Here is a 19,737-nt window from a genome sequence, read left to right as displayed (position 1 = left end):
TTTCCTGGAGCTCCTCGGTAAACCAGGGAGCCACCCGAGATCGACACCGGGTCAGAGGCCGCAAAGGCACAACACGGACCAAGGCCCCAGTGGCCACTCTATCCCAGGCTTCCACTAGGGCTTCGGTCAAGTTGTGAGCAAGGGATTCAGGAAAAGTCCCAAGCTCCATCAGGAACCTTTCAGGGTCCATCAGGCGCCCGGGGCAGAATCATCTAGTCAGTTCCGCCTCCCTGCGGCGAGGGGTAGCAGTATGGAAGTCAAGCCTGATGAGGAAATGATCAGACCATGACAAGGGTTGAATAGAAATATCCCCTAAATCTAGATCAGTGGTTCTCAAAGTGGGCGGTACTGCCCCCTGGGGGGCGGTGAGGTTACTTAGGGGGGCGGTAAGAGGCAAGGGAGGCGGTAGGGGGGCGGTAAGAGGCAAGGGGGGGGGCGGCAGAGAGGCGCTAAGAGGGTGAGGAAAAAAAGATTGTGTTGGCTGCAGAGGGCGTCACCACCCTCCCTTCCAATCACCACCTTCCTCCCAGGAGAGGGGCGCATGCCGCTTCAATCGCCCGCCCAAGTTGGCATGTGGAAAGTAAACACTGCGCAGCAGTTTCCAACTGCCGTGTAGTGTCGTTTGCCGGACACGGACTGCAGTCTGCAGAGCAGCCTCACAATCGCGATTGACAGGAGTCTTGAGGAGTCTTGAGGTGCAGCAGGGCAGCAAAGTGACTGGGTTGAGGACTTGAGGTGGCTCGGGCTTCCTGGAGCAACTATTTTAGAGGGAACATTGCCCACAGCTGCCTTCGCACAAGTTTAAGAGGGCTAAATTTGCCTCATTGGGTAGGGGGGAGGGAGTGATTGGCCGAAACTCACTGAAAGAAAGTTCCGTCTTTATGACCCCCATGATTAATTCAGTCTCTGAGATAAATTGTATTGTGTGAAAGCAGCTGGCTTTCCTTCCTCTCCAGCATCAGTGCCTCTATTAACACATAAAAGCCCAGAAGGGGTGGGGGTGGGGGGCTGGTTGCGAACCAAAAATGAGCCAACTAAGCCGAGCGTGGGTTGCTCCGCAGAGAGCAAACCACGCTCGAGAGAAAGCGATGGCAGGAGGCTCACTGCCGCCATTTCTTTCAAGGCTACCCACCTGAGGCTCGCATTGGCAAATTCAGGACGGCGCAGCAGCGATCCTAAATTCCCACCTAGAGTGCGTGCGCCACAGAATCCAAATGCAGGAAGCAGGGTCTGTTTCCTCCTGCATCTCTCTTTCAAAGAAAATCTTCCTTGTTCTACCTCTGCTGGCTGCAATCTCAGCTATCTTTGAGTCTCCAGCCGGTCAAGTGACATCACCTGATATTAGATAACTCATTGGGATTTTCAAAGTCATTGAGAATATTTTTGCTTTTAAGCTAATTAAACTTCCTATCTGTCAGTTTATTTTGTTGGATATTTTGGGTCACCAGCAATATTCCCTCTAAGATGAGCGGGTGCGTGACTGCGCATGTGACAACAAAACACCTGCCGCGCAGTGGTTTTTGTGAGATGCCTTCCATGATAAAAGGAGAGGAGAGCCAGCCAGGAGTCAGCAATCAGTTCTAGGTCCATAAGGCAGAATGTAGCTGAGAGAAGGGGTGTGGGGGTTGGGAAAAGGCATGGGACGGGCTCCCAGCAGCGGCTGCTCGGATTTGCCATTTGTGTGAGAGAGAAAGGGAGAGCGCAAGCATGTGTATCCCTCCTTCCTTCAGCCCACCACTCTCGCTGCCATCCCGGCCAGACGAGAGGGACTGCAGAGGGTCTCCCCAAGTCTAGGGCAGCGAGTCATTCGATGGGAAAGTTGCCTCTTGGAAGGAATGACCCGGCTTGGCTCCCGCTTTGTCTCCCCTGCCTCTTCGTTTCTCCGTTCGGTCGTTGGGCGGTGGATCGAAAGCAGGAGCCAAGCCAGGTCATTCCTTTCAAGAGGCAAGTTTCTCATCAATGACTCACTGGGGAGACCCTCTGCAGCCCCTCTCATCTGGCCGGGATGCCAGCGAGAGTGTTGGGCTGAAGGAAGGAAGGATACTCTCTCTCTCTCTCTCTCGCATTAAGAGAGAGAGAGAGAAAGAGAGAGAGAGAGAGAGTTAGTTAGTTGGTGGGCAGACTTAGCACTTTGTTAAGTTTGTTTCTCTGTGTGTTGTGCAAGCAGTTTTTTCCTCTTTAAAATAATTTTTGGATTTCTCCCCACCAAACCTTTAAGACTGAAAGAATAAAGAGATTGTCAATCGCCATACTGTTAGATTGATAGGCAATTATGGACTATCTTGATTATATCCTTCTTAGAAAGAATATGCTACTGTATGGTTGAGAAAAAGATCAAACTTCATTCCATGGAAACCCAACGAAGTTCATAGGGAGGGTTTCTTTCTATGATGGGCTTCTTGGGTCAACAGTGAATATCAGTTATCAAAAATGTAGGTAGAGATTTTCTTATTGTTATAAACTGACCGAAAGTAGTAATGGAATTATATGTGGATTATATATTACAATGTATATGATTGAAAATACCAATAGAATTATTATTATTATTATTATTATTATTATTATTATTATTATTATTATTATTATTATTATTATTATTATTATTATTATTATTATTATTATTATTATTATTATTATTATTGAACTTATTAGTCACCCCCTCTCCCCACAGGGACTCGGGGCGACGTACAGAGCAATAATCAAGATAGCACCATATATCGTGCAGAGGAGGTAAAAATAAGTCCATAAATAAGCATACTTACAAAATTTAAAACCCCAAAAATATTAAACTCTAAAAACTTTAAAAAACAAAATTTCCCATTATAAAATGACCTGGGGTGGCAAGATTGTAACGTTATGCCATGCCGGCTTGACAAAACAGGTAGGTCTTCAGCTTCATACGGAAGGAGCGAAGGTCGGTTGTTGTCCTGATGTCTGGGGGGAGGTCATTCCAAAGGGTAGGGCCCACCACAGAGAAGGCCCTACTCCTGGGCACCGCCCTCTGGCACTCTCTAGAGGACGGCACCCGGAGTAGCCCCTCTCTGTGTGAGCGAATGGGTCGCAGGGATGTATGGGGCAGGACGCGATCCCGCAGGTAACTGGGCCCTGTGCCATGGAGCGCTTTGAAGATGGTAACCAGTACCTTGAAGCGCACCCGGTAGGCCACAGGAAGCCAGTGCAGCTCGCGCAGGATAGGTGTTATATGGGAGAATCTCGATCTCCCCATAATAACCCGCGCGGCTGCATTCTGGACCAACTGCAGTCTCCGGGCGCACCTCAAGGGGAGCCCCATGTAGAGAGCGTTACAGTAGTCCAGGCGGGACGTCACCAGCGCGTGAGTGACTGTGCGCAAGGCCTCCCGGTCCAAAAGGGGCCGCAACTGGCGCACCAGGCGAACCTGGTGGAACGCCCCCCTTGCCACGGCCGCCACGTGATCTTCTAAGGTCAGCCGATCGTCAAGGAGGACGCCCAAGTTGCGCGCCCCTTCCACCGGGGCTAATTGCTCATCCCCGATGGTCAGCGATGGAATATGCTGATTGAATCGGGAAGCCGGGAACCACAGCCACTCTGTCTTGGAGGGGTTGAGCCTGAGCCTGTTGTCATCCATCCAGACCCGTACGGCTTCCAGACACCGGGCCATCACTTCGACAGCCTCGTTGGGGTGGTTTGGGGTGGAAATGTACAACTGAGTATCATCAGCGTACAGATGGTAACTCACCCCAAAACCACGGATGATCTCGCCCAGCGGCTTCATATATATGTTGAACAGGAGAGGCGAGAGGATCGACCCCTGTGGGACCCCACAAATGAGGGACCTTGCGGTCGACCTCTGCTCCCCCGTCAACACACATTGCGTCCGGCCAGAGAGGTAGGAGCGGAACCACCGTAGCACGGTGCCTCCAACCCCCAACCCCTCCAGCCGGCGCAATAGGATACCATGGTCGATGGTATCGAAGGCGGCCGAGAGATCTAATAGGACAAGGATGGAGGAACAACCCCATATATGCTGATTATATATGACTATGTATTAATGTTTTATACTCAGGTGTATACTATGAGTTTGGAGGGAGGAGGCGCCTACCACACTTTGCAACTGCCAAAATTTGTATACCTTTCCATTACCTTTTCCCTTATAAATGTTAAAAAAAAACAATAAAATTTTTTAAAAAATGTAGGTAGAAAATTAAGCAGACAATAGGCAATTACAAAAAGGGAAGCCAATTTTCTGAATTCTGTTTCTTTGCACTTAGTGACTTATAAATAGACTAATGTTCTGAAAGCCTGACCTAAATTACTATATATTTTAAATAGCTGTAAAGCTATGCTGAAAAAGTTGTTCTCAAGATATTGTGATAAATTCAATAAAAAGAAGGGAATTCTTGATGAATTTAAGGAGAAATGAGAGTATTGGATAGTAAATGGACAACTAAAATTACCAATCACAGTGAATATTTGCACCTCAGGGTTGAAATGAGATGTTCTCTTACTCTTTCCTCTTCCTCTCTTCTCTCTGTCTCTCTCATCCTCTTTCTTTGTCTCTCTTTCTCTCTCCTTTTCCATTCTTCTGTCACTTTCTCTCCTTCTCCCTTCTCTTTGTCTCTTTCTGTCTCTCTCATCCTCTTCTTTGTCTCTCTTTGTCTCTCCTTCTTTTCCATTCTTCTGTCACTTTCTCTCTCCTTCTCCCTTCTCTCTCCTCTTTGTCTCTTTCTGTCTCTCTCACCCTCTTTCTCTTTGTCTCTTTCTCTCCTTTCTCACTCTTCTGTAACTTTCTCTCTCCTTCTCTGTCTCTTTCTGTCTCTCTACCCTCTTTTTTCTTCCTCTCTCCCACTCTTTTATCACTTTCTCTCTACCGCCCAACCTGTCCCCATACTTATCTTTGACTGATCATGTTTGCAATAATTTACCTTTTCTAAATAGGTGCAGTTCCCTTACCGGACCCCTCGCTCACTCAAATACACACACACACACACACACACACACACACACTCTCTCATGCACAAAACCATTTTTCTCCATTCCAATTTGGATCCTATTAACATTAACTAAAAAGGTTTTTAAATTGGATTTTGAATAAATGTGCAATTGTTACAGTTTTGAATTTTACTGTTACTATCTTCCTTCCATCGTGCAAACCGCCCAGTCACATGACCCCCCCAGCCATGCCCACCAAGCCACGCCCACAGAACAGTAGTAAAAAAATTGAATTCCACCACTGGGTGGGGGGCACTGAGGATAAGTTTGTGGACTGAAAAAGTTTGGGAACCACTGATCTAGATCATTCATCCACTGCCCAGAGACAAAAATCAGGTCAAGTGTGTGTCCCCTATTATGGGTGGGGTCTTGAATTAACTGAGTTAGGGTCCATCAGGCGCCTGGGGCAGAACCATCTAGACAGTTCCGCCTCCCTGCGGCGAGACGTAGCAGTATGGAAGTCAAGCCTGATGAGGAAATGATCAGACCATGACAAGGGTTGAATAGAAATATCCCCTAAATCTAGATCATTCATCCACTGCCCACAGACAAAAATCAGGTCGAGCGTGTGTCCCCCATTATGGGTGGGGTCTTGAATTAGGTCCATAGCCGTCATGGAAGCCATGAACTCCCAAGTTGACTCGGATGTCTCGGCAATGGAAGGCAGATTGAAATCCCCTAGGATCATAAGCCTGGGGAAATCAACCGCCAATCCAGCTGACACATCCAGCAGCTCCGGCACGGCCGATGAAACAAAGCAGGGAGACAGGTACATAACAAAAAGGCCCACCTGAGCTCCAAGGCCCCATTTCACAAAAAGGGACTCACACCTGCCTATCTGTGTGACCTCATGAGGTCTGAGACTTTCCCTAATAACCACTGCCACCCACCCCGCCCCTGCCCTGGGCTCTCGGCTGGTGAAACGCCCGGAAGCCTGGTGGGCATAGTTCACTAAGGGGAACACCCCCCTCATGGCCCAACCAGTTCTCTGTAATGCACGCCAGGTCCGCTCTACCCTTTTGTATGAGGTCGTAAATGAGGGGAGCCTTATGTGCCACGGACCTGCCGTTAAGCGACACCAGCCGGAGACCAGGGTCCGGTAATCCCAAGCACCCGGGGATGCGAGAAGGGCGATGAGGGTCAGAACGCGCAATCGCTCTTAAACAGCAAACCCGCGTCCCCCAAACATAATTTGGTTCTCGGCGCCCACCATATCTGCCTCTCCCACAAACAGTAGAGATGGTGAACCCCCCCCCCAATGGAATGTCTTAATGTCTCCCCCAGAATCCCAACCCTTCCCAGCACTCCCAACCCACGCCCATTAGTTAGCTCTGGCCTGTGCCCTCGCAGACTCCCCCCCAAGCCTGTCTGAGCCATCTGAATCAACCCCCCCGCCTGCCCTTAAAATTTGATTTAAAAACCCCTGTAAAAAACTCCTAAGAAATCTCTTCTTTGCATGGGAGCCATTAGGGGTACATCCTTTGGGAGCCATTAGGGGTACATCCAAACACTTGGGTACTAAACAGTCTTGTGATATTCAGAGTGCAAGTCCCTCAGTATACAAAGGCTCAGATTCTGAAATGCCGAGACACAATCTGATCCCCAAGTGTCTTTTATGTGCTAGCCAACTGCCATAAACTAGGTCAGTGTGACAAGCATGTTGCAAAACATGCTTCAAGAACAAATAAAAAACATACAACACAACTCTATGAAATAATGTGCTCATGTGTCCTGACAAGTATCCGGGTGGCCCTCATTCCCAGGGTAACTTGCGCCTAGGGTTTTACAAGTTCAATGATTGGACAGGCATTTCCCTCAGGTGATATTAAGCTCCCACTGTTGCCGACTCAAACGTCTAAACAAGAAACAAGGTGACAACAGAACAGCCTTGAGTTAACCCACTCGTTGGGGAACAGGGGAATCCGTTATTCCAGATGGTCTGTTAAATGTGGAAGTGTGCCATGTATACTGCACTCTAGGTTGTTTGATCCTGTTACAAAAAATTAAGCATTCTGCGTTGTCTTCTGCTACTCCACCCGTGGTCCCTCTATTGCCTCTTGTTTCAAGCGTTCCCTTGAACGTTCTGCTAAGCTGAACAGGGCAATGTCCGTAGTAGCCTAGCCATAAAATTTAAAACACACAATGACTGAACATTTGCTAAAATTTGTAGTTTCCAAAAAACATTACAAATTCAAAGTATCTTAACAGACATTAGCGCCTTCCCATTATAAATCACAGGCAGATACCCTGCACCGGAGAAACACTTGTGTTGACCGGGTCTGTTTTGCTCAGCACACACGCAATGAAGCCCACTGCCGCACAACTGTGTCGGCTGTCTCCGGGACAGAGACTGGCAGAGCCCCAGACGGCCCTTTGATCTCCCAGTAGTGCAACACTGTCAGAGACATGGAGTCAGACAGCTGACTCCCACTGGAAAGAACCCCCCCCCCCAAAAAAAAGAAAAGTCAGCTTCTTCGGGACATGAAGGTCTTCCACGTGGGGGGAAATGCTCTGCCTTGTGTTAAAGAGTCCTCAAAGGAGAGGAAACCCAAGGCTTGAAGAGAAAACAGGGCTTCACTGGACTTGACTGGTCAAATAGTCCTTGACTTAAACAGTTCATATTTAGTGACTGTTCAAAGTTAGCTATTTCATATTTATGACCGCTGTGGGACCTCCATGGTCATGTGATCAAATGCAGATGCTTGGAAACTGACTCATATTTATGACTGTCGCGGTGTCCTAGTATCTTGTGAGCCTCTTTTGCGACCGTCTGACGAGCAAAGTCAATGGGGAGGGCGGATTCATTTAACAACTGGGTTACTAACTTAACCACTGCAGTGCTTCTCTTAACAACTGTGGCAAGAAAAGTTGTAAAGTGGAGCAAAACTCACTTAACACAAGTCTCACTTAGCAACATAAATTTTGGGCTCATGTGGGGCCGTATATTGAGGACTACCTGCATATTATCTTGATATTTAACACCTATGACACTTTGTTTCGAACAACATATTAGATGGCACTTTGCAGACAAGAGGCCGATGTTTTATCTAATGAACGTTGTTAATGCAAGAAAGGGTGGCCGATATCGGGCGTCACTCTGAGGACAAATAAAACAAAGTTGCCTTTTAAGATTTAAAGTTCACTTTATCTTTAGGTAAATAGAACAAATAGCTTTATTGTATCCAATAATGCCTGACTAAGGCTGAATGGAAGAGGGGGCTGTAAAAGCAGAACTAGGGAGAAGTTCAGGCAAACAAAACTTTTCCCCCACAGCCTTCGGAGCGGCCAAGGCCGTCAACCAAGAGTTTCCCTCAGCTGGAGGGACTTGCTGGGAAACCTTCACCAGGCAGTCAGCAGGGTCAAAGATCAGGTGGAGTTTAGCCACCCGTCAGACTCCCTTATGGAGAGCCAGAGGAAGAATTAAGAACGGTGCCTTGTGCGGTCAATGCTTCTTGTCTATTAACTTATACTTGACTTACAACAGTTCATTTAGTGACCGTTCAAAGTTACAACGGCACTGAAAAAAAGTGACATATGACCGCTTTCACATTTACCTTTGTAGCATCCCCAGGATCATGGGATCAATATTCAGGGTCTCAGCAACGACACACACTTATGACCACTGTAGCCTCTTGGGATGGGGGGGGGGGGGTTGTCACTTGATCCCCTTTTGCAATAAGCAAAGTCCACAGGAATTCACTTAATAACCATGTGACTAATTGAATAACAGCAGCGCTTTGCTTAAGAATCGTAACCTAGGGCAAAACTCAGTTAACCCCTGCCTTGCCTAGCAACAGAACCATGGGGCCCAATTGTGGCCGTTGAGCCAGAGTGGCTTCGCTGCTGCCCCCCCCCCCCTACCTGTGCTCTTATACAGCATCCCCGTCATGGTGCCGGCTGCAACCGTGTTGAGGTCATCTTCGGCCCCCCGTGTTTTCTCCACGATCACGCCAAAGGCACTGTAGAGCAGCGCTGGAAGGAAACCAGGCGGTCCGTCAGGGCAGCCAGGGACACAGCCCCACTTTGTCCCCCCCATTTCCTCCTCAGGGTGGGCTTGGGGGAGGGAAGGGACGTTTCCTAACCTGGGCAAAGCCCAGTTCCCTGCCTGCCCATCTCAAGGGCCTCGTGGCTGCAGGCTGATCAGCGGGGGCTGCGAAAGCGAAAGAGCTGCCCTCCCCTCCAGAATCTCAGCTCAGCTGAGGCCTGCAGGAAGGGCTGCTGTCTTTGTATACAGGGAGTCCTCGACTTACAGCAGTTCATTTAGGGACCGTTCGAAGTTAAGAACCGCACAGAAAAACGGCTTTCCACCACTGCAACCATTGCAGCATCCCCATGGTCAAGCGATCGAAATTCAGATGCTTGCCCGTTGACTCATATTTAGGACTGTTGCAATGTCCCCGGGGGAGGGTATGATGCGACCCCCTTTTGCAACCTTCTGACAAGCAAAGTCCACGGGGAAGCTGGATTCCCTTCATAGGTTACTTGCTTAAACGCAGGGATTCGCTTAACAACTGTGACAAGGAAAGTCATAAAATGGGGGTAAAACTCATTTAACAAATGTCTCAGTTAGCAACAGAAATCTGGGGCTGAACTGTGGCCGTGAGTCGAGGACTGCCTGGATTTGATCAACCACCCTGTTCCTGCATGCTTGGCAGCATCACCACCATCACAACCAGCCAAATGTGAAGAAGAAGAAGGGAGGGGTTTCCCATCTTCCCTGGAAGCTCCTTCTCCTGCCCTGTGGCTGGAAGGGAGCAGCCAGAGGAGCCACAGGCACCTCTTTCTTCAGCAATGGATGGCCGGACAGATTTTTTCTCCCCTTTGGAACTGGGATCCAATTCAAAAAGGATTTTTTAAAAACCTAGCTCCACCCTCTGAAAGCAAAAGCCATGCCAAGCATGCCAAAGGCCTCAGAATGCCCATCGCTCACTCAGAAGCCGCTGTTGTTTACCTTCTTCTCTTTTTAATAGTGGTAGACAACTCAATTTGGCCAGAGGAAAAGAAAAAGAGTGCACTCAGCTTGTGCTTGGTCCTTCTGCTGGTGGTGGTGATGCTACGGTGGAGGCCCCTCATCCCACCAGATCAGACCCACGGCAGACCGGATCAGTGGGTGCTGCCATCCACTGCTATGATGGTGCATTGTTGGAAGGCAGCACTGCAGGTTGTCTCTGCCAACTGCTGGCAGTTCAATCCTGACTGGCTGAAGGTTGACTCGGCCTTCGGTCCTTACCAGATCGGTAAAATGAGGACCTGGATTGTCAGGGGAGAGATGCTGACTCTGTAAAACCGCTTAGAGAGGGCTGTAAAAAAGTGTGAAGCGATATAGAAGTCTAAGTGCCGTTGCTAGTGCTGTCAAGCGAACCCCTCCTCCTGCAATTCATGTTAGACTCAAAGATCCTGTACACGCACATACATAAACCCAGATCCAATGACGGAAGCCCGGAGAATTGTCTCTTTGTAGCTTTCAGTCTTGAAATAAAACATTTATCAGGCTAATGAGATGGCAAGATCTGATCTGGGGATGCGCAGCAGCCGGTTAGCCAGAGCCGAGTCCTAAAAAGACATTTTCTCATCTTCCCGTCTCTCTCCAGTAACCTATCAGCCTGCCGAATGTATGCTATTTGCACAAAAGCAGGTCAGGGCAAAAGATCAGGAACACAGAGAAATGTTGCCCAAGATAAACCAACACAGCTGTGAAGCGTCTGTTAATGTATCACTGGATCGATTGAATTTTGAACCCAGTCATCTTTGAGCCGAAGTCTTAGCGCCTGTTTTCCAGGGGGCAATCTAGACCTGCCCTGTAGGCAGCGTGTGGGGTGAAGTGAGCAGCATAATAATCAACAGCTTCAATCCATGAATTTGGAGTGAAAGCACTCTTCCGGTGCTTTCTACTTACGGCCATTTGTTTAGTGACTGTTGCTACAGCACTGAAAAATTGGAGCTCAGGACCGTTGCAGCACCCCACGGTCCTGTGGTCAAAATCTGGTCACTTGGCAACTGGCCAGGTATTTACAACAGCTGCAGCATCTTTGAGGCCACCTGATCTTCCCACTTGCCATCTTCCCAGCTGACTTCCGACAGCAGCGAAGTCAGTGGGGAAAGCCAGAATGGTTGAACAATGGGGTGATTCACTTAATAATCGTTGAAGAAAAGGCCGTAAAACGGGCTGTGACCCATTTAACACTGCCTTGCTTAGCAATGGAAATATCTGGATTGCGGTCATAAGTCAAGAACTATCTTTATGCCAGTCAGTCGGCCTGTAAGAGCTCCTGGATCCCTCATACAGTTCCATTTGGATCTTAAAGTTTCCTTCTCTTTTAGCCTCCTAGAATTTACCTTTTTTTTCTGAAAAACAGTGTTTTGTAGATTTAGTTTGTGAAAGAAGTCTACTTACCTAGAGATCCAAGAGTGTTTGCCCACAATGCTCCTTGCCGTGTCACCATATTTAAAATCCTTCAAGAAAGTAAGAGGAAAGTTTAGTGTGACGCCCAAATAATATGTCAATTTAACACAGCCTGCCAATACCCTGTCTTATATAACTTGTTTTACATGAGGCAATGGTAATTAAAGGATGAACCAAGCCTTCCCACGAAAAAGAATGGTGTGTTACAAAAACATTTCCATGTAATTTTACTATCTAATACCTGGATTAGCAATGGAGCAAAAGCGATTTCCTGCCAACATGTTTACCTAACTTTAAGGCAGTTGGTATTATCAGTAAATCTGGAACTTTTGTGTAAATCCAATTCGGTACTACCCAATCGATCTGCGGCCAAAAAACTGTTAAAACCACTTGCATAATTAGCATTTACTGCAGCACAATCAATACAAACAGCAATTATTTCAACAATAAACAGTTTAAACCAAGTAGCGAATGAACTGATCTGTGAGATCCTGGAGAATCACAACTAGTATCTGACAAGACAAATGATCGTCTACATGAAAAACAAGGCAGGTTCCTAGTAGATCCTCATTTAAGGATCTCTTTAGCTTCTAATTTTTCAACTGGAGAAAAGCACTGGGCATCCACGTTACTAACTCCCCCCCTCCTCTCTCTCTGTTTCCACCATTGTAAGGACTTGGCCAGTAGAAGACTTTCTTCCCAGGCTACTTTATATAGCAGGAAAGTATGTGCCAACCATTATTGCCAGGAGCTTCTTCTGATAACTTGTCCTCAGTGAATGAGCACATGAGAGACAGAACAGATTGCATCATCTATCATCACTCTTCCTGACCAATCAGGGTGCCTGCAGGCCATCCCAAGAGCCTCTTCCTGGGGAAATTCAGTATCTGCATTGTGGCTGGTCTGGGGAGAGCAGATCAGGACCAAGAACGAATCCCAGCTGGGGCTAGCCTGCCACAAGGCCAAGTTGGTTTGGTGATCTGTTTAGGCCAGGGGTGTCCAAACTTTTTGCAAGGAGGGCCAGATTTGGTGAGGTGAAAATGTGTGGGGTCAACCATTCAGCCTGACATTCTTTGAACCATTAACATTAAATGCAAATGAACTATTTTATGGAAGACTAAACAAGTAACTCCGGAGGGGAGAAGAGGCTGCGGGCAGCTCGAAATTTGAAAACAGACCACAATTGGCCCACGGGCCAGATTTTGGACATGCCTGGTTTAGGCAGAGCAGGTGACCTGAAAGTGGACAAGCAACTCTGGGCTCAGAGGTGGGTTGCTTCTTCATCAGTTTCAGGAAACAGCTGCTATGATCCTCCCAAGGATGGATGACTGAATACGGCCCGCCTTTGCTGCCTGATGGAGCTGGGTGGTTGTACTTTGGCTAGACAGGTTTTACTGTGAAATTCATTTTCCAGACTTTTATTTATGCGTTGTTGACATCTTCTGGTTCCATGTCTGCATTCTGACTGTGAATCAGTCATAAAATTATAAATTGCAGGGCACTGTATCAATACCATAAACATAGAATTTAAAATACACAATGACTGAACATTTGCTAAAATTTGTAACATCTAGAAAACATTACAAACTCAAAATACCTTAACAGACATTAAAGCCTTTCCATTATAAATCAAAGGCACATACCCTGCACGTGTGTGTTTGCTTCCAAAACTGCTGACTGGGTCTGTTTGTAATGAAGCCCAGTGCCGCAGAGGCTGCGTCGACTGTCTCCGGGACAGAGACAGGGACTGGCAGAGCCCCAGACGGCCCTTTGATCTCCCAGTAGTGTAACACTGTCAGAGACATGGAGTCAGACAGCTGACTCCCACTGGAAAGGACCCCCCCCCCCAAAGAAGAGAGAAAAGACATCTTCCTCAGGACATGAAGGAGGTCTTCCACGCGGGGGAAAATGTTCTGCCTTGTGTTAAAGAGCCCTCAAAGCAAGAGTCCCTGAAAGTACATTCTCGTACAAGGACAAGAGGGAGATGACTATTTGCAGTAACTGCAGTGCTTTGGATCCGGCCTGTTATTTCAGTTTCACCTGCTACCAACGTCACTCGTCATTTTAGCTTACTTGCACATTCAGAAAGCCAGTTTGTTGAAACTAAAATCAATATTGCAAACAAGCAAAGTAATGTTCTGCTTCCCTTTCAGTTCCTCTCCCCTCTTTGCAGTGGAACAGTTAGAAGCCCAAAAAGAAAGCAGGAAAAGCCAGGAATTAAGGAATAACTTTTTAGTTTATTTTTGTCTTCGGGTCAAGCTTCTAACTAATCCCCACCAGGAAAAGGACAACAGATAATAGCCGTTTACTGTCAAAGGCATGGTAAGGATTGGCCCACATTTTTAACAAAAGAGAGCTTGTTTTCTACCTTTACCGCCAGAACTCAGAATTCAAACAAAAAACATAATGGCTTTATGTGAAACGAAAAGGAGTAAAGTCCACATATCCATCATTTCTAGGCTGGGAAAACGAATTTGCAAAGAAATATGTTCTGAAATTTTAATATGCCCTGGGGGCAACAAATGTATACCCATAGGGGACCCCTGGATGTATGAATATTTTACCAAGCCAGGGCATCCATACAAGAGCCTGCTGGTGGAAACGGCTTCTTCTTGGCTTAAGGCTGGGTTTCACAAACTTTAGAATGCTGCAAGAAGGCCCCCCCGCCTCCCATAATGCTGCCGATGGTGATGAAAAAAGTGAGCATTCAGGGAGGTGGTTGTTTTTAAACCAGGGCTCCACAATGGTGAATTTGGTGCTATGCTCTCTTTCCTGGCACTATGGGACACCCCTGCCCAAATCAGAGCTTCTCCTCTCCTCACTAGGTCTGCATTGTGAATGTGATTTTTCTTGCCTTCTCCAAGAGAAGGTCATCTGAAGGGGAGCTACTCTGTACCTGTGTCTCTCCCTCCAGCATCGTTAGAGAGCCCACACCCACTTCAGTCTGTGTCTGTCACTCCCCTTTGGGAGGAAGTTTCAAAGTATCTCTAGCAGGACTACCAGATTCTGTAATCGCTTTGTTCCCTAGGCCATCCGTCTGGTAAACTCACAGGATTCGTTTCTCTTGCCATGGACATGTATACATCCAAACTAGACTGTGTTGTTTCTCTGTCATAGAACGACCGTTGACTTACCTGAACTGTCCTTCTATGTGCGCTGCGAGGGGAATCCAAGCATGGGTTAACTTTGTCCATTAGCCTAGAGACTGAGTTATGTAAATTAGATGACCACGCCTCCTCTGCCTGGAAGAGTCAGTTTTGTACGAAGGACAGCCGTTGGAGATGTGAATCAAATGTCAATCACGACTGCAGTCGGTAGGTATCAACAAGTCACGTCCAGAAAAAAGAGTAGTCAGGAATCAGAGTTCAAGGAAGACCCGGACCAGCCGAAACTGCGGGTGGGATTGGATTCCCCTCGCAGCGCACATAGAAGGACCGTTCAGGTAAGTCAACGGTCGTTCTCCTGTGCGCTGCTTGGGGAATCCAAGAATGGGACATGCCAGAGCAGTAGACCTAAGGGCGGGGAGCAAGCTGGTCAGGGCCCGCAGAGGAGGCGAGCACCTGCTGCAGCACACGCCGCCCAAAGGATGCCTCGGCTGAAGCGTATGAGTCCACCTTGTAGTGTCTAATGAATGGAGATGGCGACGACCAAGTAGCCGCCCTGCAAATGTCCTCGACCGAAGCTTGAGTAGCCCAGGCCGCCGTTGTAGCTGCGCTCCTGGTGGAGTGGGGAGTGATACGCCTGGGGGCCGGTCGGGACTGAGTGTCATAAGCGAGCGCAATGCATGCCTTTAGCCAACGCCCTATGGTGTTAGGCGAGACCTTTTGTCCCATGGAGGAAGGTTGAAAAGAGACAAAGAGTGCCTCTGACTTGCGAAATACAGCCGTGCGCTTCACATAACGGCGAAGAGTTCTCCGAACATCCAGGTGATGCCACTGCCGCTCCTGGGGATGGGAGGGATGCGGACAAAAGTCTGGGAGAATAAGTTCCTGTGCCCTGTGAAACCAGGTATTGATCTTGGGCAAGAAGGACGGGTCTAAGCGAAGGACCACTCTGTTGGGATGAAATATGCACAGGTCAGGTCGAATTGAGAGAGCAGCTAGTTCGGATACTCTCCTGGCAGACGTGATGGCCACCAGGAATGCCGTCTTAAGCGTGAGCAGACGGAGGCTGATAGAACGGATGGGCTCAAAGGGTGAGGATGTAAGTGCCCTGAGCACCAACGGTAGATCCCAGGTGGGATAACGGTGGACGGTCTGGGGCCGGATGTTAGCAGCGCCCTTCAGGAAAGCCTTGACCCGTGCGTGTTGAGTCAACGGGCAGGCCCGACCGCCACTGAGGACTGTGGACAGGGCTGCGACCTGACGGCGAAGTGTTGGGTGCCAAGCCCTTCTCTAGGCCCGTTTGCAGGAAATCAAGTACCTGCGGAACCGACGCCCTGACTGGAAGGATGGAATTGCAACGGCACCACCTGCAGAAGGCCTGCCAGGTGGCCTCGTAAATACGAGTGGTAGATGGCCTGCGAGCCGCTTGAATGGTGTCGATAACACTGTTGGAGAAATTAAGACCGGTTAGCATAGCCCGCTCACGTGCCACACAGCTAACTGCAATAGTTGGGGGTGCGGATGGATGAGAGCCCCCTGGTTGAGCTGGATCTGGTTGTCCGGGAATCTCCAGGGGTGGCCGATTGACAGATGGACGAGATCGGCGTACCAGGGACGGCGAGGCCACATTGGCACCACTAGCAGGACTTCCGCTTGTTCCGAGAGTATTTTCTGGATGACCAATGGAAGAATTGGTAGAGGCGGGAATGCGTACAGAAGGCCGGGCGGCCAGGGGCTGCGTAGAGCATCCGTGCCTTCCGCCCCCTGAGTCTGAATCTGGTGTAGAAACGAGATGTCTGAGCATTGCAGGGCTGGGCAAAAAGATCCACCTCCGGTGTGCCAAATCGGCGAGCTAGCTCCCGGAAGAGGTCGGGGTGGAGCTGCCACTCCGCTTGGTCGACCGTCGACCGGCTCAGCCAATCCGCCTGCGTATTGGAGGCCCCCGAAATGTGCTCTGCTTTCAGTGACAGCAGTCTGGCTTCTGCCCAATGATGTAATTTTTCCGCCTCCAACATGAGAGCCTTGGAGCGGGTGCCTCCCTGGCGATTTATGTGGGCCTTGGAGGCCACATTGTCCGTCAGAATCAGTATGTGGCTGTGCGAAACAATGTCCCTGAATTCCAGTAGGGCCAGTCGAATGGCCCGCAACTCCAGCCAATTGATGCTGTTCCTGAGTTCCTGACTCGACCACCGGCCCTGAGCTACACGATCCAGGGCATGAACTCCCCACCCGAATAGACTGGCATCCATTGTCACCTGGATGCGTTCTGGTTCCTTGAACGGACTCCCCCTGAGAAGTTTGGAGGAAGTCCACCACCGGAGGGACCTGAGTGGTTTGGGTGGCAAGCGCACCTTGGTCTGGGTGTGACTGGTGTGAGCTCTCTGGAAGGGGAGCAGGAACCACTGGAGCGGGCGAGAATGAAACCGGGCCCAGGGAACCACATCGATGCACGATATCATCTTCCCGAGTAATTGGGAGAGAGTGGCCAGAGGTATGAGTCTTTGTGATGATATGCGACTCACCAGAGCATGAATACTCCGCCGTCTGTCATGGGACAGGAACACTTCGCACATCCTGGAGTTGATGATTGTGCCCAGGTGAAGTAACGACGTGGTCGGTTGCAGGTGGCTTTTGGCGAGGTTCAGGACAAATCCGTGGCATTGCAGAGTGTCCATCGTGACCGCCAGGTCCTGTAACGCCTGGGCATGAGTTGTTGAAAGGAGAAGGATATCGTCCAGATAACAGTTGACCCGTATGGGAACCGTACGGAGCGAGGCCGCCACAACTGCGAGGAGCTTGGTAAACGTGCGAGGGGCCGATGACAGGCCGAAGGGCAGGGCCCGATATTGGAAGTGGCGGCCGGCATAGTGGAAACGTAGGAACCTCCTGTGTGCCTGATGGATTGGTACATGGAGTTACGCTTCCTTGATATCGACCGATGTCATTAGGTCGCCCTGGCGTATGGATGCTAAGATGCTCTTGAGGGATTGCATCTTGAACTTTTGGTATTTTATGAATAGATTGAGCCGTTTCAGATTGAGGATGGCCCGCCATCCTCCCGAGCTTTTGGGCACTAGGAACAAGATGGAATAAAATCCTAGCCCCTCCTGCCCTTTTGGAACCTGCTCTATTGCCTCGATGGATAGGAGGTGCTGTATTTCTGCGTCCATGAGACGCCTTTTCTCCTGGCACCTGGGGACAGGGCAACGGATAAAGCGTCTTGGGGGGAGGGACAGAAACTCCAGAGTGAGGCTCTGGCTCCTATCCTGAGTCTGGTTAAAGTTCCTGTTATACTGGGGAACGTATGGAGTGGTAGTAAACCCCGAGTCCCCTGCCCTAAAGTTTTGGCGCCTATTATATGGCTGTTGTCTCCTGTCAGTGCGTCTGGTGGTGGAAGGGAGAACCTTGCGCTTGTCCCTTGTTTCGATAAGGATAGGGTCAAGGACTGGCCCAAACAATGCCTCACCCTTGAAGGGCGTGGAAGCCAGGCGCCACTTGGAACGTACGTCCGCCTGCCAATGGCGAAGCCATAGCAGGCGACGAGATGCTACATTAGAGACTACAGCTCGGGATGCAAACTTGGCCGCATTGAGGGTGGCATCCGCTGAGAATTCCAGGGCCGCCATTAATTTAGTGACGTCCTGGTGTAGTCTCATGCCTTCAGGGGCAAGCCTAGACTGTAACTGCCTTGAGCCAGACCAGAGATGTCCTGTTGAAGAAGGACGCCGCAGAGGCGGTGCGTAGGGCCCAGGCCGCGGCTTGGTGAGTTTTACGAATAACCAGTTCAGCCTTGCGGTCCTCAGCCTTCAGTCCTTCAGGAATGAGTGCTGGGGAGGCTAGAGCCGCAATGGGTGCATCCACGGAAGGAAATTGAAGGATTTTTTCCAATTCCGGGGTGGAAATATATAATTTTTTGTCTCCATTGCTAGGAGGTGCAACAGCCGTGGGTTGCGCCCACTGTTTTTGAATAACGTCACTAAAGAGTTTGGGAAAAGGAATGACTTCCTGTTCCGAGACCTGCTCTGCAAACAGGCGCTCAGTGGCATCCAATCCCACTGCTGTACTGTCCTGGGTGGTGGGACCACCCATGTTAGTGGTAGCCTTTGCCTTAAATAATAAGGATTTAAACAGAGTTGGGCGAAATAACCCCGAAGAAGGTTGGTCCAGTGGCAGGCCCTCATCATCAGATAACTCAATATCCACCACCTCACCCTCCTCCACCAAGGCCGATTCCTCACTGTATTCTGAGGGTAAAGGCGAGGAGGGTTGGGCCTGGGAGGTAGAAGAATCCCTAGGTGCTATTGGAACCCTGGGGGTGTTGGTTCTACGATGCAACTCTGCATCCACACCTTTTGAAATAGCATCAGAAATCATGTGGTACAAATCTGGGGGAAGGCCCAGTTCTTGGGCCTCCACAGGCCTGAGGCCTGCAGCCGTGGGTGTAAAGGTTGCAGAAGGCCCTGCGCTGGGTGGATCATGGGCCAAAGCCATGCACACTTCTGATATAATCGGGGGAGAATGGGCCCTAATTCCCCCTCCTCAGATGCCAGGACCTGGGGTAAGGGGAGATCCGGAGACCAGCCCTGATTGCCAGGTGGATGCAGGGGGGAGCGTGAAGTAGCCCCCTGAGGGACTAGCACCGGAGGCGAGGTATTGGCCACCCTGGGGGCATTAGTTGTTGCCCTGGGTTTGTCCCTGCGCCTATAGGCCCTGTCCGGGGCCGCAGAAGAGGCCCGGGAAGCATGGGTGGAGGCCCTGGTTGTGGCTCTACCCACCCTCGAGGGAACAGCCGGCTCGGATTCAGGTTGGGCCACATTGGCGTTTACATTACCTCCCGGAATAGTGGATTCTGCCATACTAAAGCCGGATGAAATGAAAAGGCTCAATCTCCTCACAAAAACCTTTAGCGAAGGCAAACAGTAGCACTGAGAAGCAGCTGCAACGATCTATCTCTAGCCGAGCGAACCAGGCAAGTGAGATAAAATGGGAGAGAGCCGTTGACGCGTCACTGATTAGGCGGGAAAAGAGGCTCTGCCTTCCTTCCCCCTGTAAAAGCGCGCGAAGGCAAACAAAATGGCGCCCGCTATTTAGGCGGGACTTTCAAATACGCGGCTTGAACTGCAGCACCCTGCAAGCAGGAGCGGAGAACAGCAAAGTTCGGCAGACAGCGATGACTACGGGCCCGGGAGAAAGCTCTCGCTTCGCAAAGTGGAGCGCTCCCATAACAATGCGGCGCGGAGCGGCGAACCAACCCCTGGG

The 19,737-nt window shown here is 49.5% G+C and overlaps 1 protein-coding gene across 1 annotated transcript in view; it reads right to left on the bottom strand.

The window, feature by feature from the left end:
• Window positions 1-19,737, bottom strand: part of TIMM23B (translocase of inner mitochondrial membrane 23 homolog B) — a gene marked incomplete at its 5' end in the record, with an annotated part of 34,528 nt that overhangs the window by 2,619 nt on the left and 12,172 nt on the right. The window contains 2 exons of the mRNA XM_081954414.1: window positions 8,833-8,943; window positions 11,366-11,424. Coding sequence (XP_081810540.1) covers window positions 8,833-8,943; window positions 11,366-11,424 — 170 coding nt within the window. The remainder of the gene's footprint in view (window positions 1-8,832; window positions 8,944-11,365; window positions 11,425-19,737) is intronic.

The sequence above is a fragment of the Natrix helvetica genome, assembly GCF_964273705.1.
Source record: "Natrix helvetica genome assembly, chromosome: 5".
NCBI classification, from domain to species: Eukaryota; Metazoa; Chordata; class Lepidosauria; order Squamata; family Natricidae; genus Natrix; species Natrix helvetica.
Note: the sequence above shows the minus strand (reverse complement) of the source record. Positions and strands in the feature narration are given on the sequence as shown.